Source organism: Ziziphus jujuba, chromosome 6 (genome assembly GCF_031755915.1).
Source record: "Ziziphus jujuba cultivar Dongzao chromosome 6, ASM3175591v1".
Classification (NCBI taxonomy): Eukaryota; Viridiplantae; Streptophyta; class Magnoliopsida; order Rosales; family Rhamnaceae; genus Ziziphus; species Ziziphus jujuba.
The window spans coordinates 14,446,431-14,464,212 of NC_083384.1; the positions used below are offsets into that span (position 1 = coordinate 14,446,431).

At 35.3% G+C, this 17,782-nt stretch overlaps 3 protein-coding genes and 1 long non-coding RNA gene across 6 annotated transcripts; 2 read left to right on the top strand and 2 right to left on the bottom strand.

The window, feature by feature from the left end:
* The first annotated feature begins 1,298 nt into the window (after positions 1 to 1,298).
* On the top strand, positions 1,299 to 3,454 carry LOC107432614 (putative glycerol-3-phosphate transporter 5). Its single transcript, XM_016043800.4, has 2 exons — positions 1,299 to 2,322; positions 2,800 to 3,454. The coding sequence occupies exons 1-2, from the start codon at positions 1,332 to 1,334 to the stop codon at positions 3,342 to 3,344; spliced, it is 1,536 nt and encodes a 511-aa protein (XP_015899286.3). The 5' UTR covers positions 1,299 to 1,331; the 3' UTR covers positions 3,345 to 3,454.
* A 166-nt stretch (positions 3,455 to 3,620) lies between these two features.
* LOC132804095 (chaperone protein dnaJ 15-like) lies at positions 3,621 to 6,228 on the top strand. 3 transcript variants are annotated; one of them, XM_060818026.1, is made up of 4 exons: positions 3,621 to 4,236; positions 4,369 to 4,643; positions 4,795 to 4,845; positions 5,588 to 6,228. In XM_060818026.1, exons 2-4 carry the CDS (start codon positions 4,410 to 4,412, stop codon positions 5,597 to 5,599), a joined length of 297 nt encoding a protein of 98 aa, XP_060674009.1. In that variant the 5' UTR covers positions 3,621 to 4,236; positions 4,369 to 4,409; the 3' UTR covers positions 5,600 to 6,228. The 3 variants fall into 3 exon arrangements, 2 of the variants coding, with proteins under 2 accessions (XP_060674009.1, XP_060674010.1); XM_060818027.1 differs by lacking the exon at positions 5,588 to 6,228 and having other exon boundaries at positions 4,369 to 4,463; positions 4,539 to 4,643; positions 4,795 to 5,091; XR_009639245.1 differs by lacking the exon at positions 5,588 to 6,228 and having other exon boundaries at positions 4,539 to 4,643; positions 4,795 to 5,091.
* A 3,881-nt stretch (positions 6,229 to 10,109) lies between these two features.
* On the bottom strand, positions 10,110 to 12,494 carry LOC107427099 (uncharacterized). The gene is made up of 3 exons (XM_016037445.4): positions 12,223 to 12,494; positions 11,277 to 11,425; positions 10,110 to 10,432 (listed from the first exon to the last, which is right to left on the bottom strand). Exons 1-3 carry the CDS (start codon positions 12,320 to 12,322, stop codon positions 10,355 to 10,357), a joined length of 327 nt encoding a protein of 108 aa, XP_015892931.3. The 5' UTR covers positions 12,323 to 12,494; the 3' UTR covers positions 10,110 to 10,354.
* Positions 12,495 to 15,371: 2,877 nt separating this feature from the next.
* Positions 15,372 to 17,782, bottom strand: LOC132804150 (uncharacterized). Its single transcript, XR_009639299.1, has 2 exons — positions 16,186 to 17,782; positions 15,372 to 16,083 (listed from the first exon to the last, which is right to left on the bottom strand). It is a non-coding gene; the product is annotated as an uncharacterized LOC132804150 (long non-coding RNA).

Genomic DNA, 17,782 nt, shown 5'->3' on the forward strand with positions numbered 1-17,782 from the left:
AAAGTATATTCTATTTGACAGGGATAGGAGAAGAGCTAGAATTGATCTTCTTAAAAAAACGATTAAAAAAAAAAAAGAAAAATCATAACCAAACCAAGATGATATGTATAAACTCCTAATGCCAAATATCTTACAGTTACTAAATTTTTCCATTTCCATTTCGTTGGGAATCAATTTCTCTGTTTGATAAGTGATAAGAAAATTATAACTTATAAACAGTTAAATTAATTTATTTTATATAATAAATGCTAAAATAAATTTGTATTTTTAAACAAATTTAATAGGAGTTTTACGGAAAATCTAAAATCACATTTTCCCAAATAGAAATAATTTTCATAAATACTATTCATATAGGTGGAAATTTAATTGCCCACATTTTCTCATTTCCGAATAAAATATCAAATAGTATTCACATTGTCTCTGCTTTTGATATAAAATCAAGCAAAAACATTCAAAGAGGTAGTAAAAGAGAGAGAGAGAGAGAGGAGAGAGAGAGAGAGAGAGAGAGAGAGAGAGAGAGAGAATGTCTGGGAATGAGAAGACTGTTCCATGAGGTTGGCTGTACACTACAGACCGAAAAAGTGCCTGTGATCGGCAACCATGGCTGATGGCTTTCGCTGTATTTCCTCTGCTATTTTTTTCTCGAAAGTCTTTCGTCTTTGATTACTTCCCAAAAAAAAAAGGGGAATTTGGCCCAATACCCCTGTAGGACCGAGCTTCATGAATTTTACCCCCTCAATTCATTTCTTTTTTGATCTACCCCTCCAATCTTTTAAAATCCCAAAATACCCTTATGTGTTATTTTTTTTTATATGTTTTTTTCTTTCCTTTCTTCGACTTTTCCCCTCCATCTCTTTATCCATAACCAGACCTTAGGAGCCCTCTGTTTCCTTTCATGAATCGGCCGGATTGTAAGCGTGGAGACTGCGCGTTTTGAAGGAGATGGTGAAGAGGCGACTCAGAGAGAAAACTGCAGGATTTTAGAGAGGCCTAGGAGCAGAAGCAGAAGCAACAGGTAGGCAACAGCTCTAATTTTGGTTGTCTGTTAGTGGTGGATTCTATCAAAGCTCTCCAGAATCATAGTTGTCTTTTTTTATTTTTATTTTATTTTTTTATTTTTATAATATTATAATTAGTGAATTCACAGAGCTACTAATTAAGGCCCTCATCCATCATTGTCTTCTTCTTTGATCAATATATTTAGGGTTATATAAATTTTGAAGCTTTTTTTATGTCTAGGGGTTTCTGTGTAGATTGCTATGTTGTTGTTGTTGTTGTTGTTGTTGTTGTTGTTGTTGTTGTTGTTGTTGTTATTTTGAAGTTGGATTACAATGCCATCCAAAAATCTAAACCCACCTCCAGGTCTCAATCTCTTCCCATCTCTCAAACCCCCACAAAAAACTTTAGCTTTCCACCAAATCTTAGTCCTAGTAATAACTTTCCTCGCCTATGCTTCCTTTCATGCCTCTAGAAAACCTCCAAGCATTGTTAAGAGTGTTCTTGGACCAAATGATCACTCAAACTCATCCCTAACCGAGAGTAATTTGAACTCAACCTTATTGAATTCAAGCTCGATTGATGCTGGTTGGGCTCCTTTCAATGGTCCACGTGGAACACACCGGCTAGGCGAGCTAGATCTCGCATTTCTTTCCGTATATTCCATTGGAATGTATTTTTCCGGCCATGTCGGTGATCGGGTCCATTTGAGGTACTTTCTTGTGTTTGGTATGATAGGCAGTGGCATTTTTACAATAATGTTTGGCCTAGGGTATTGGTTGGGAGTTCATGTTTTGGGATTCTTTCTTGCTGTTCAAGTGGTTTGTGGATTGTTTCAGTCAGTTGGGTGGCCTTATGTGGTGGCAATTGTGGGAAACTGGTCTGGGAAAGAAAAGAGGGGCTTGATAATGGGATTGTGGAATTCGCACACCTCTGTGGGAAACATTGTTGGATCAGTTTTAGCATCAGGTGTTTTAGAATTTGGGTGGGGATTTTCCTTTGTTTTGCCTGGAGTTTTGATGATTGTGGTTGGCATTGTAGTGTTTATGTTTCTCGTTGTTAGTCTGGATGATTTGGGGTTTGAGTCTCCCGGCAAGGAGATTGAAATGGATGCGGAAGTTGATAGTGTAAGGAGTTCAGAGGAGAAAGTGGAGTCAGAGAAAGCTGGTCTTCTTGAAACAGGGGACTCTGATTCTTTGGCCGCAATTGGATTCTTTGAGGCATGGAGGCTACCAGGTGTAGCACCATTTGCTTTCTGTCTCTTCTTTTCAAAGCTGGTGGCTTACACTTTTCTATACTGGTTGCCCTTCTACATAAGGCACACAGGTACTTGGTCAAATAGGATGAGTTTATATGAATATGCCATAAAAATTTTCCTATAGGTTGTGCTATGACTTTCCCTTCAGAGTTGGATTATATTTGTCTTCTTGTGGTTAGTGTTCTATAATGCATCATGAATTGGCAATGGCAAGATGAGAATCTTGTCTCTGTTTCTTTGTTATTATTGTTATTATTATTATTATTTACTCTTTTCTTTCATGAAGAATGATGAGCATAAGAAACTCTTTGGCATCTGTGAACATACAGCTAAATCTGCTTTGTTTTGGGACTGCCAATAAGTTTCTTTTTCTGTGTCTTTCCCCATAAAGATAAATATGCCTTTGGGTATTTAATTTTTATCATGAAATAATTAAAGACTGCTAAACGATCAAATCTGCTTAATTTTCATGGGCTCCCCTATGCATTTGAATGTGTTACAATTTACAAGGTTCTCTTATTTATGAATTCTGTTTGGCATTTTAGCTGTTGCGGGAGTGCATTTGTCACACAAAACTGCTGGGATCCTTTCAACTATATTTGATATGGGAGGAGTCCTTGGAGGAATTTTGGTGGGATTCATCTCTGATGTAATTGAAGCTCGTGCTGTTACATCAATTGTATTCTTGTTGCTATCAATTCCAGCCCTCCTTTTCTACAGGGTTTATGGAAGCATCTCCATGTTTGCCAATATTAGTTTGATGTTTCTTTCTGGATTGCTTGTAAATGGTCCATACTCACTCATTACAACAGCTGTTGCTACTGATCTTGGTACTCAGACCATGGTTGGAGGAAATTCTCGTGCATTAGCTACTGTAAGTGCAATTATAGATGGCACTGGTTCTGTTGGGGCAGCTTTAGGCCCACTATTGGCAGGGTATATTTCCACTAGGGGATGGAACAGTGTCTTCTTAATGCTAATTCTTTCTATTTTCCTTGCAAGTTTGTTCTTGATTCGTGTTGCCAGAACTGAGATTAAAGCGAAGTTGAATGAGGGAAAATGGTTTTGGAACAGCATAGGCGGTCATTGATGGATGGAGGATTTCTTCTAATGCTTCATTTATGCATGGGTTTTTTCTGGTCAGATTAGTTCATTTGGGGAAGAATACGGTCATGGATTAGTTAGTTGAGCCATTATACATGTATGTATTTTGTATCTTATTCATTTTACACAGGTTAGTAGCTCTTATACATGTATAGAACCTATAAATTCCACAAGATATAAAATTTGTTCAACTTCTTTTTGGTTTTGGTATTTATCCCTAGTCCCTCTATCTGTTAAATCAGGTTTTTTTTGTTGTTTTATTCCTTTCATAACCAGGCATTGATAAATGTACCCTCTAATAAATTTTATATTTTTGCTAGAAATTTTTGATGTTTTTAAGTTGACAATTCTTTTACATACCCTTTTTATCTGATTTGCTTTTTCGTCGATGGAATGTACGATCCTGGAGCTGTGCAGCGGTTTTAAAGAATTGAAGTATATGGTGCCATATCATAAAGGTAAGCCATAGCGGCTGAACCACTGGCTCTTTCCCTATAATAACCCCTCACCGTCCAGTAATATAATGGAAAGAATGATACATAAGTAGGGGAATTTGGCCCAATACCCCTGTAGGACCGAGCTTCATGAATTTTACCCCCTCAATTCATTTCTTTTTTGATCTACCCCTCCAATCTTTTAAAATCCCAAAATACCCTTATGTGTTATTTTTTTTATATGTTTTTTTCTTTCCTTTCTTCGACTTTTCCCCTCCATCTCTTTATCCATAACCAGACCTTAGGAGCCCTCTGTTTCCTTTCATGAATCGACCGGATTGTAAGCATGGAGACTGCGCGTTTTGAAGGAGATGGTGAAGAGGCGACTCAGAGAGAAAACTGCAGGATTTTAGAGAGCCCTAGGAGCAGAAGCAGAAGCAACAGGTAGGCAACAGCTCTAATTTTGATTTTCTGTTAGTGGTGTTGGGAATTTTTTTTTTTGGGAGAAATTGTGAAAGAGAAATTGTGAAAGTTGTGTTCTGGTTTTTTTTTTTTTTTAAATAACGGTCGTGGGAGGCATTTCTTGCTGAGAGATATGTATGATGATATGATGCTGGATGGAGTACAGCCAAGTAGGGATACATTCCATTCTGTCATCAGTTAGTGGAAAGGTGCTTTCATGTTTGTTATCATGGACTTTCATTCTTTCTGGAATTTTCCGTTTGGTTGATTTTGTTTTGTTGCAGGTGGATAAGCAAAATGCTCATTTCTTTGGTGTTACGATCAACGAGCAACAAGCCGAGTGTGGTATTGTAGTAAGAGTTACTTCAAATGCACAAAGCAAATTTAAGGTATGTATATTTCATATTTTTGCATTTAAATTGTTTATATACCATGTTTGATGACTATGAACTCTCTCTCTCTCTCTCTCTTTGCATCTGCATTTTCTTTTGTGTTGCTGGTGTGACATTAAATTTATAATCTAATTGCTTTATTTTCCAGTTACTTTATTTCGAGCAAGATGTGAATGGCGGTTATGGTTTGGCCCTACAGGTACCATATCTTCTTTCCTATTGTGTCTCCAATCCATTTTCCATTTTATAGTGCATATGGTTTTTGCATTCTGAAAGCTGTCATGGTTGTTTAAAAAATTTGAAGCATAGATGGAGTCAACAGTGCCAATGATCATATACAATTGTTAGAAATGTTTTGTAATAATCTTGTCATGTTAAACTGTCTGCTGTTATATCCTTCAAATTCTAAATACTATGCGTCTCTAATTTATTTTCAAAGCATAAAATTGTGGCTGTGAAATTGTGATTTTGAATATCACACATGGGTAGAACTTAAAATTAGTAACCTACCTATGAATGTGACAATGATGCTCAACTTCTCTTTTCAAGTGAATGTCATTGCATTGTTTCAAGTGGTCAAGTGGTATTGGTGTGGCATTTCAATGTATTTCTGTTCAGTCCTCTGACCTCATTCCCAAGGGCTTTCTTACTTGCAATTTGACTACAATCCTTTAAACAATTGACTTATATAATTGTATTATGATTTTATGTAGCATGCTTCTTTTTATTTTACTTTGGTTCAGCAAATCTTTACCTTTAGTCAATAATTTTGTCATATGGAAATGCTTTTTTCCCCCCACCCCTCATCAAGCCATCTAAATTTCAATATATATCATTGACACACAAAAATCATGACAGTCAATTGCCTATTTAATTAAAATTCATTTAGCAGAATCTCTTCCTATGCACATGCATTTGACATTAGTGTGGTCTCTTTACAGATGGATAATTGATCCTCCTCTGGAGGTCAATGTACCATCAAAACGCACATCATGGCCTGATGCCCCTCCTGAACTCCCTACCAATGAAAATGTAGTGTTGGGCATCCAAGAGCATGCTGTAAAGCATCCTACAAAGACCCGCACATCTAGATCAAAGAGACGAAGCAAGAGAAAGCATGACACAAGAACGGTGGACACACAGGTTGCTTCAAAGCATTCTGAACAAATTTGAAAATCTTAGCACGAAGACGGCTAGAGATGCATGCTGCTGTGTGAATTTTAGGCATCATTCTTCAGCATCATAAAAAAATTTGAATTGCAAAGGCTTATTAGCATAGAGGTAGATGGCCTAACCTGGTATATGTGAAAAGAATCCTTCACGCTGGGCCAGTTGATAACAGGCATTGGAGTTTGAATTTTCACTTAATTTTTCACAAATTTTTTCTTTCTTTTATATATTTTGTTTAGGATATCAGGATTCTGGTTCAGCATGAGGTATGCCAGCAAAGTCTTGCCGTGTCTGCTACCTTGTAGGACTTTGTATCCAATATGTTTCGAATCTTATACATAATCTTGGAACATAGGAATTATAGAGTTGTGTTCAGCTGGATTTTTGTAGAAAAAAAGATACCAAAATGTAATAAACAAAAAAGAAAAAAAAAAAAAAGGAAACTTCCATATTTGTGAAAGGATCCAATTTCTTCCATATTAAGATTTTGTTTTTAGTTTTTGTACATGATTCTTTTGTCAATAATTGTTCACCATCGGTAATTCCCGAGGAAATCTTCGGTAAACTACAAATACCCTCTGGAAAAATTACCGACAGTTTCGTCGGTAATTCCCGATGGTGTACAGTACGGCATATTTTGCCAATTTTTTGGACCCCACAAGGCCCCTAATGTGTGTTGAATGAAAAAACATGCAAAACATGGATTCTATAATTGTACTAAGGAGAGAAAATCATAAAATTTCATAAAAGTGTATCAAAGTTTGCAAAAAAATAAGTATACTGTTCACCCTCGGAAATTACCGACGACACCGTCGGGAAACTACAAATGCCCCCTGGAAAAATTACCGACAGTTTCGTCGGTAATTTCCCGAGGATGTACAGTACGTATTGTTTTGCCAATTTTTTTTACCCCACAAGGCCCCTAAGGTGTGTTGAATGAAAAAACATGCTAAACATGGATTCTATAATTGTACTAAGGAGAGAAAATCAAAAAATTTCATAAAAGTGTATTAAAGTTTGCAAAAAATAAGCTAACTGTTCACCCTCGGGAACGTACCGACGAAACTGTCGGGAAACTACAAATGCCCCCTGGAAAAATTACCGACAGTTTTGTCGGTAATTTCCCGAGAATGTACAGTACGTATTGTTTTGCCAATTTTTTTTACCCCACAAGGCCCCTAAGGTGTGTTGAATGAAAAAACATGCTAAACATGGATTCTATAATTGTACTAAGGAGAGAAAATCAAAAAATTTCATAAAAGTGTATCAAAGTTTGCAAAAAATAAGCTAACTGTTCACCCTCGGGAACGTACCGACGAAACTGTCGGGAAACTACAAATGCCCCCTGGAAAAATTACCGACAGTTTTGTCGGTAATTTCCCGAGGATGTACAGTACGTATTGTTTTGCCAATTTTTTTTACCCCACAAGGCCCCTAAGGTGTGTTGAATGAAAAAACATGCTAAACATGGATTCTATAATTGTACTAAGGAGAGAAAATCAAAAAATTTCATAAAAGTGTATCAAACTTTGCAAAAAATTGATGACTGTTCACCCTCGAGAAATTACCGACGAAACTGTCGGGAAACTACAAATGCCCTCTGGAAAAATTACCGACAGTTTCGTCGGTAATTTTCCGAGGGTGAACAGTCATCAATTTTTTGCAAACTTTGATACACTTTTATGAAATGTTTTGATTTTATCTCTTTAGTACAATTATAGAATCCATGGTTTGCATGTTTTTTCATTCAACACACCTTAGGGGCCTTGTGGGATAAAAAAAATTGGCAAAACAATACGTACTGTACACCCTCGGGAAAGTACCGACGAAACTGTCAGTAATATTTCCAGAGGGCATTTGTTGTTTCCCGACAGTTTCGTCGGTAATTTTCCGAGGGTGAACAGTCATCAATTTTTTGCAAACTTTGATACACTTTTATGAAATTTTTTGATTTTATCTCTTTAGTACAATTATAGAATCCATGTTTAGCATGTTTTTTCATTCAACACACCTTAGGGGCCTTGTGGGGTAAAAAAAATTGGCAAAACAATACGTACTGTACATCCTCGGGAAATTACCGACAAAACTGTCGGTAATTTTTCCAGGGGGCATTTGTAGTTTCCCGACAGTTTCGTTGGTACGTTCCCGAGGGTGAACAGTTAGCTTATTTTTTGCAAACTTTAATACACTTTTATGAAATTTTTTGATTTTCTCTCCTTAGTACAATTATAGAATCCATGTTTAGCATGTTTTTTCATTCAACACACCTTAGGGGCCTTGTGGGGTAAAAAAAATTGGCAAAACAATACGTACTGTACATCCTCGGGAAATTACCGACGAAACTGTCGGTAATTTTTCCAGGGGGCATTTGTAGTTTCCCGACGGTGTCGTCGGTAATTTTCCGATGGTGAACAGTCATCAATTTTTTGCAAACTTTGATACACTTTTATGAAATTTTTTGATTTTCTCTCCTTAGTACAATTATAGAATCAATGTTTTGCATGCTTTTTCATTCAACACACCTTAGGGGCCTTGTGGGGTAAAAAAAATTGGCAAAACAATACGTACTGTACATCCTCGGGAAATTACCGACGAAACTTTCGGTAATTTTTCCAGAGGGCATTTGTAGTTGCCCGACAGTTTCGTCAGTAATTTACCGAGGGTGAACAGTTAGCTTATTTTTTGCAAACTTTGATACACTTTTATCAAATTTTGGGATTTTCTCTCCTTAGTACAATTATAGAATCCATGTTTTGCATGTTTTTTCATTCAACACACCTTAGGGGCCTTGTGGGGTAAAAAAAATTGGCAAAACAATACGTACTGTACATCCTCGGGAAATTACCGACGAAACTGTCGGTAATTTTTCCAGGGGGCATTTGTAGTTTCCCGACGGTGTCGTCGGTAATTTTCCGATGGTGAACAGTCATCAATTTTTTGCAAACTTTGATACACTTTTATGAAATTTTTTGATTTTCTCTCCTTAGTACAATTATAGAATCCATGTTTTGCATGCTTTTTCATTCAACACACCTTAGGGGCCTTGTGGGGTAAAAAAAATTGGCAAAACAATACGTACTGTACATCCTCGGGAAATTACCGACGAAACTTTCGGTAATTTTTCCAGAGGGCATTTGTAGTTGCCCGACAGTTTCGTCAGTAATTTACCGAGGGTGAACAGTTAGCTTATTTTTTGCAAACTTTGATACACTTTTATCAAATTTTGGGATTTTCTCTCCTTAGTACAATTATAGAATCCATGTTTTGCATGTTTTTTCATTCAACACACCTTAGGGGCCTTGTGGGGTCCAAAAAATTGGCAAAATATGCCGCACTGTACACCCTCGGGAATTACCGACGAAACTGTCGGTAATTTTTCCAGAGGGCATTCGTAGTTTCCCGACGATTTCGTCGGGAATTACCGAGGGTGAACAGTATACTTATTTTTTTGCAAACTTTGATACACTTTTATGAAATTTTATGATTTTCTCTCCTTAGTACAATTATAGAATCCATGTTTTGCATGTTTTTTCATTCAACACACATTAGGGGCCTTGTGGGGTCCAAAAAATTGGCAAAATATGCCGTACTGTACACCATCAGGAATTACCGACGAAACTGTCGGTAATTTTTCCAGAGGGTATTTGTAGTTTACCGAAGATTTCCTCGGGAATTACCGATGGTGAACAGTTATTGACAAGAGAATCATATACATCAGAAGATATGATGAGAATGTTGAAGTGCCTAAGACTCCAAGCATGTACATCAGTTGTCACTGGCATTATGGCAGTCTTTAAAACCAATTGTGTATTCAGCCAACTCCATTCAGTTGGAGTTTTGAGGCCGATTAAGTTTGAAGATACTATGCCTATGTTGCTTCTTAGTTTACTATATGATTTTCGCTTTTATTTTATAGATGAAAGCAACTTGTTTGGCTTTGAGCATGATAAGGAGCTCTGAATTCTTCCATTTATCTTAGACATAAGGTCTCGAGTTCGACTACCATTTAGATGAGTATTATGTTTCGAGACACAAACAAAGAGAGCTGAATTTGGCTTACAGAACAGAGTACCAAGTTTGAGGTTGTAACGAGTTTTTAAAGAGCTATTTCTTCATGTAGCAGAAACAGTAGAATACAATAACGGAGAATTCTATTGCATAGTCTATGCCTCTGCTACTACTGTAAACATTATTGCTGGATGAATATTCATTACTAATTCAACTTCTTACTTGTTTTTTAAACTAAGTTGAACTAATTAAAACTCATTTATCCTATTATTTGGTTATCCGGGATAAAGTTGATAATTAAACAAATTAATTTGAACCAGAAGGATATCAAAATAATTCGAAACTTCACAATGATAATGGGCTTATCAAGGCATTGTGAACGTTGAACACCAGATGACATCAAATTCTGCATGTTTCCTACATCACTCTGCAATGACATCTTTACTAAGAAACAAAAGTAAAACCTGCATAGTTCCACCTGTAATGTGACATTTGATACATTCTCAATAAACAAGCTAGTCCTAAACTAGTTAGGATTTCATTGGTACCGCTCGAGGCCTCCATAGTCCCAGCCTATACTTGTGGGCGTGTGTCAATATCAGCTTCCTCTGAAAAACAAAAATCATATTCAGATATAAGTAATCTAATCTCTTCAAACCATCAAATGAAGCTAAGTCCCAAAGAACTTAATCCTAAAGAAAACCGCAACTTTCATTACGCCTTTCACCAACAAATTTAACAAGTAGCAGAACAAAAAATATATGCACTACTTTTAACTCTTTCTTCTTAGATAGAGAAATGAAGAAGAAGACAAGGCCTATAGTATTTCAGAAGCAAAAGTCAGTACAACAAGACAAGAAAATATTACATCACTTAGGGAAGAAGCCTAAACTCATTTGAGTCAGTATTTAGAAAGTTTATATCATTACCAAATATAAAGCAACACATACTCCGGCACTGCATTTCAATTTTGGTAAACATTTTCGTTAAATAACATCTTTTCTTTCTACCAGTATGATATAAATGACAGCTCTCAAAGCAATTCTGCATGCTATCTTCCTGAAACATTTTCACTTTTGCCCAGTAAAACAAAAATATTTGCAACCATTGGAACAGAACAAAGAACAAAACTCCAGAACTAGGGTGATTTCAAGTTGCAGTACCATTGCCAAACTAAAAGATAAATTAACCATTCCCGGATAGTCAGAGTTTCCTTTAAGCATCCCTAAACTTTCTTCGTTAGAAGAGTTTAAGAAACCATAAACATAAATTAATCACCCTACTTTTCATGAAATCTTTCACTTAGATTTAAGCAAGCAATCTATAACCAAATTTTCTGATCTGCAATACTATCAGATGTATTGACGGATATACTGAAAGAATTATAATATACCCAAAAGGCAGAGGGCTTCAAGTATGTGCATATATAGTAGATAAAGATTTAGGAAATACCTGTTTGCAAGGGATGCCAAGTTTCTTCAGCCTGAGCGTCCGAGTGACAAGCAGTTTCTGGAAGTTGCCCACCTCAGTTTCAAGCTTAGCCGCATGGGATTCCACCCCTTTGCCTATTCCATTTAAAAATTCTGGAATTCCAACTTTCACTGCAACAAAAGCAACAACTTTAGATCTCCTACTGACTATAACACTTTCACAGTAATCTAATCTAATTCTAACAAATTTTATTTCATATAAACTTTCATGCTCAAGTACATCACTCATCAGGAAGCATGAATCTTGCTCACTTGAGCCAACATAAAACATGATTTGTAGGATTAATTCCCAGTCACTAAAAGTAAAATCACCAAAACAGAGAACATCAAATTCTGCTTTTCTTCATCTTTATCAGTCATTTAGCAACCAGACAAGAGTGAACACGGTTTTTCAATGCTATAATAACGTTGAAACAAAAACCATGTTTCTTTTTCCAACTTAAAGAGTTATTCAGCATTCAGTAATCAGCTTGGTATAGATAAGTTTCTCAAATAATGATAAATAAATTATAAACCAATATTTCCTTTTCCTTTATTCCCCATCTTTCTCACCAACCAAACAATGCGGGAAACTAAGCATAATCAACCTTATTCATCATTTTTTCCTCTATGTTTCCTATCTGTGAATCTATTAACTTCAATACCAGCCAAGTTTCTCACTCTGTAAATCCTGGATTTACACATAAAATTCAATTTTACCCATTTCGATTCTAACTCAGCAGCCAAAAACAGCTACTTGGATCTCTCTTTCTATCGACAATTTTTTTACAAAGTTCAAATCACAAAATTCACAAGAACCCAGAAAAATTTTCTTCTTTATCAATTCTCTTTTCTTGCTCTGGGAACCGAACAGAAAGTAAGAAAATCTTTTTATGGGTTACTAAACCCAGGACAAAAAAATCATTAACCTGCATAAGGGGATGGCTTGGAGAAGAATCTAGCGAACCCAGTTGGTGAAAGGGGTTGAGAAATTGGGCTCCCCTTGAAGAGCATTTGCCTCCATGCCATCTTCTTCAATCTTCAACTTTCTCTGCGCTAGATCACACAGTACCGCGCCGGCGGCTGACTGAAAAGCCGCGATCTCCACAAAATGGTCTCGATGATACAGCCTCTGGTTCTCACGCCATGGGTTTTTGCGCTCACCAAGTGTTTTTTTTTATATTTTAAAATAAATAAAAGGATATGTAAGTAATTGTTTTTTGTTTGAGGGTTATAAGGGATATTAAGGGGTAGATCAAAAAAGAAATGAATTGAGGGGGCAAAATTCATGAAGCTCGGTCCTATGGGGGTATTGGGCCAAATTCCCCAAAAAAAAACCCAGATGAAGTCAAGGGCTCTCAGCTTTTTCTTTTAAAGCCCATCACAACAAAATAAAATAAAATAAATAAAATTCTGGACCCAACCTAATAGAAATCCACTCTGACCAGCCCCACTAAAGATCATCACATGATTTTTTTTTACCCCATTTTCAAAAAAATAAATAAACAAATATTATGAGTTGGGGTTGAATATTTTTTAAATTTATGACCGTGCTAATTGGAGTATCACTTTCTTTTTTTTTGGTTTTCATGCAACATTTTCAATTTGCTTTTTTTTTTTTTTTTTTTTTAACTTTTACAAGTAATTATTTATTCATAGTTAAAAATCTTTTCTGTCACATAGAGTTGTTTATCATAAAATTGCAAACATTGTTTGGTTTAAAATCTTTTCTGTAAGATTATGGGTTTTTAAGATTACTACTTTGGTATTAATTTAAAGCTTTTTTTCTTGACATTGTTTAGTCCTTTATTTTTGAAATAGAAAGAGTCATGTTTGTCTTTTGGTCAAGAAAAGAATCGTGTTAGATTATGAGTTTTTTAATTTTATTTTTTTCAAGTTTTATAATTTTATTTTTTTAAAAAAAATTAACAGATTTCAGTTAGTTCAAAATATTTTATGTAACATTAGTTAATGGCTTGTTTTTGATATAGCAAAAATATTGTTAGATTATGGGTTTTTATAGTTTTAACAGTTTTGAAATAGTTAAAAAATAGTTACAGAAATTAGTTGATTTAATATATATATATATATATATATATTTTTTTTTTTAACGTGCCATAATTTTTCCAAACCAAAACGAGATTTTCGATTAAGAAAAAGGGAATACATCTTCACATAAAAGCTTTCTAAATTTAGAAAGATAAGAAAACTTCCAATACAAAGAGAGAGAGACCTATGTAAAATCTTCTTGACTATCCAATCAGCTATTTTATTAACTATGAGAAACAAAAAAGAAAATACATAAATCAAAGGAAGATTGCAAAAAATAGCAAAACTTTACACTAAATTGTGATGGTTCATATAATGTGGAAAATAGAGATTGCAAAATGGGAACTATTGCTAGAGATTCAGCTGGATCTCTTCTACTTTTACACCGTCTTGTTCATTCGGCTAACTTATCTTTTCAAGCTGAATATTTGGCTGTCCTTTATGCTTCTATATTCAGCTGCTTCTCTTGGCCTCCGGAAAATCATAATTGAGTCTGATAATGCAATCTTGGTGCAAAGCTTGAATTCAAATCTAATGTAATTGTCCATGGGGAGTGCGCAACCATAACGGCTTATATTATTATTATTATTTTTTTTTTTGCAATCTTCCTTTGATTTATGTGAGCTAATACATAGTATAACTCACTTTCAAATACTGATTTTATCTGGATCAAATTGACGTCCTGTAGGAAAAAAATGTACAACTCTGCATACACACTAAGATTTCATTTCTCAATTTCTAAACACGTTATTTTATTTTCTTTTTAATATTCCACTGTCATTGTAGTACAACTTATCCTTATGAAATGCATCTAAGTATATTTCTCAAATTGTTCCTCGTGTACGTGAAGAGACATAAGAAGTTCATTGCTGAGTCTTTTCACCATTACAGCTGCAACAAGCAATATTTCTATTGCAAATAATCTTGGAAAGGTGTAGATTTGGAGCAGTTAATTACAAGGTAAATTACTAGCAAATCAACATCGATTTTCTGTGACAACAGCAAGCAAAAATAGATAAAAGTGAACTTAATTTATATCTTTGTATAGTTTCACATCAACGTTTTTATCTCAGTTGCAAATATACATATATATAAATATATTTTGTTGCAAATTCTTGCTAAAGTCCTATCATAACAAAAGAGCTCCAAGTGACTATTAATTCTCTAATCCTCAAACCACATCTCACTATTTGTTAGTGACATGTTGTCCCAGATAATAAGAAATTGGATCAAAATCTTAATGTAATTCAGAAAAAAAGAAAGTAGTAACTAGGAAGAAAAAAATCATTATAAATAGTGAAAAATACCAAGAGAGGCTGAGAAGAAATTTAGACAGAGAACAACTTTGTCGTCGTTACTTATTTACTTTGTGGGTGAGATAAAGCACAAAACTAACTGCAAAATTAAAGTGTAAATTAACTTCTAACATGGAAATATTTAAGTTCAAGTAATTATCCTTACTTGAAAATATGCATTGTACAAAATCAGAAAGTTCAAAGTTGGATTTGTTTTAAGCTCTGCTTCTTAAACAAAGATTGTAGCTATTTTACCTCAAAATATTGCTATATGATGCCCCTTTTTTTTTTTTTTTTTTAATGCAATAACAGAAAGGAAGAAAGAAAATCTCACTTCCATTATAAATAGGGAGTATGTATAAACTAGAGAGAAAACACGAGAACCAAAACTCAATGATATTTTAAGAAACTGAAGATGGACTGAATTATAACCATTAGCAAACTAAATTGTTACGAAAACAGATTGCAATGTCAAAAAAATAAAAAAATTCACTTAAAAATTAAACATTTGATACTTACTATTTAGAAAGAAAGCAGTAACATGTTGAGAGCACAAAATAAGAGCAGCATTGGAAAATTGGTGAAGGCTGCAATGGCAATTAGTACTGTTGTTGAGACTGTCAGCAGTGGACCCGCCAATGTCATGTTGTGAAATAATGCGGTTAAAATGAAATTTCAAGCAAATAATTAAAAATAACCGAACCAAATTTCAACAATTTGTAGAAAAATAATAATAACAATAATAATAAGCGCTAACTTAATATTAACTTATTACATCCGTTTTAAGTGTTTTGGCCACTCTATCAAAAAACCAATACCCCAGCATAAACACTGTCAGTGGTAAGGCAACAGAAACGGTTATGATAACTACGGAGATGACAGGACTTGGTGATACCAATGACAAAGAAAATGTATAGCACTGGGAGAATAGATAGACTGGAATGAATAGCAGTTTGCTAAAACGGCCATCAATGAGGAAGAAAAAAGCAACTTGGGTAGTCCAAAGGGTTATGGAGTTCAAGATCCAGAAGAAGAGAAAAGACATATAACTCATGATAACTTTACCTGCCTGGTGAACTTGTGCTGTTAATGAGTTGCTGTCCTGCCAAACTCCTCCTGGTGGGGTGAGTGAACCTTGATAAGTGACTGTTAGTATCAACACGATGATCACCAGCAATGCATTGCGTGTATCGTGTGGTATATCTCTTTTGAAATGAATGATAGATGTTATCAAACGCTCCTTGAAAGAGGGTATACGCTTCAAACTATCAGCTGTGAAATGTATGGAATAGTCAAGTTGGAAGCTTTCAATGCTCCAGCAGCATTAAGCATTTTTCTGACTTGTGGATTGTCTGCTTGCATATCATCTAAAATATCTAGAGTAGTCAAATTCTCTGTATTCTTTGAATTTATATCAACTCCACAATCAACTAGCAGTTCGACCACCTGAGAAGTCGATAAAAATTCACCAAATTGCTTGATAAGTAAACTACTCAATGAAAATAAATGGTTGGAATGCATAGCTTGTTAAGTGAAAAGAAAGCTTACCTTTGAAATGTCTTTTGCATTGCAATGTGTAAGATAGTGTTGCCTTCATAGTCCTTCTGGTTCAAGATCTGTTTCTTGTGTTGAAGAACCCTCATGCTGGACTCGTTGAAGGTATCCAACAAGGAAGTAAAAAGCGTCCAGCTTGCCATTCTTCAAAGTAACATGAAGAACCGTCTCTCTTCTTGTTGTCATATCTTGGAATGATTTCGGAGAAGCTTTTAAGAACATTTTCAGGAGATCGATGTTCCCTTCTTGAGCCAAATAATGTAGGAAAACGATTCTTTTCCTTCCCATACAAGGAGTTAGATCGTGGTCCACTTCTAAAAGTCGAAGTGCCAAATCATTTCTCCCATTTTGCCAAGCAACAAGCAAAGGCATAACCCTTCTGGGTTTAACTTGGTGAGAAGGAAGGTTTGAAGCTCACCATCTCCATGGCAAAAGGGGTATGGCCATGTTTAGTTGCTATGTGCAAAGGCTTATTAATGTATGGCACACGATCAAATCTTTCTACGATATATGGATCGTCCCCAATTAATTTGGCCATATCTTTATCTCTTCCTTGCTCAGCTGCAACCTTCATTTCTTTCATTTTTCTATTGTTGATATCTTCCATGCTTTTATATTCTCTTTGAGCAGTGTTACAATAATGCCTACGTTGTACTTGCTGTCAGCTGACCAAGTCACTAGAATATTTGTTATGCTGTTAACTGACCAAGTCTTTAGGATATTTCGAATGATTTATGTTGTTATGCTGTTTTATTTGTTACGCTGGTTTCTTTGTGGCTAGAAATTAGGAAGCTGTTAGTCATGCCTTGTGTTTAGGAAATATTTTTGTTTTTTTGTTAAATGTTAGCTCTATATAAAGAGCACTGTAGTGAATAAAAAAAATATATTATGGTCTTCAATTTTCTAGTGTCTTATAACAACAAATTGGTATCAGAGCTCTTTTTCTTGAGGGATCTGTGAGCTGAACCATCTTCTTGAGAGATCTGTGAGCTGAGTGAATCTAAACACAAACCCAGAAACACAAAAACCCAAAGCTAGAACTTAAAAGACCAGAAATACAAACCAAAAACACAAAAACCTTCAAAAAGGGAAGCTGAAACAACATTCTCTCATGTTGTTCCACCAGTTTTTGACGGTGATAACTGTCAAGCTGGGGCTATTAAAATGATAGTTCATCTTGAGGCATTAGATCTTTAGGAGGCTATAGAGAAGGATGATGATGTTCCACCATTACCAGCAAATCCAACAATGTCACAACTGAAGGCTCACAAAGAGAGGAAGACAAAGAAGTCGAAAACTAAAGCATGTCTATTCTCTGCTGTTTCAAGCACCATATTTACAAGAATTATGAATCTACAGTCAGCAAAGGCTATTTGGGACTATCTCAAGAATGAATACCAAGGCAATGAAAGAACAAAAAACATGCAGGTGCTTAACTTGATCAGGGAGTTTGAAATGCTAAAAATGGAGACAGAAACCATCAAAGACTATTCTAACAAGTTGTTGGGCATAGTAAACAAGGTGAGGTTGCTGGGTAAGGATTTTTCTGATGAGCGAATTGTACAAAAAATTCTTGTGACTTTGCCTGAAA

Coding starts and splice junctions, on each gene's coding strand:
- LOC107427099 (XM_016037445.4), bottom strand. CDS start 12,322: ATGGCATGGAGGCAAATGCTCTTCAAGGGGAGCCCAATTTCTCAACCC. Junction 11,426..12,222: donor CAAGCCATCCCCTTATGCAG/GTTAATGATTTT, acceptor CTTTTGTTGCAG/TGAAAGTTGGAATTCCAGAA. Junction 10,433..11,276: donor TTGGCATCCCTTGCAAACAG/GTATTTCCTAAA, acceptor TTTGTTTTTCAG/AGGAAGCTGATATTGACACA.
- LOC107432614 (XM_016043800.4), top strand. CDS start 1,332: ATGCCATCCAAAAATCTAAACCCACCTCCAGGTCTCAATCTCTTCCCA. Junction 2,323..2,799: donor CTTCTACATAAGGCACACAG/GTACTTGGTCAA, acceptor TTGGCATTTTAG/CTGTTGCGGGAGTGCATTTG.
- LOC132804095 (XM_060818026.1), top strand. CDS start 4,410: ATGGAGTACAGCCAAGTAGGGATACATTCCATTCTGTCATCAGTTAGT. Junction 4,644..4,794: donor ATGCACAAAGCAAATTTAAG/GTATGTATATTT, acceptor TTTATTTTCCAG/TTACTTTATTTCGAGCAAGA.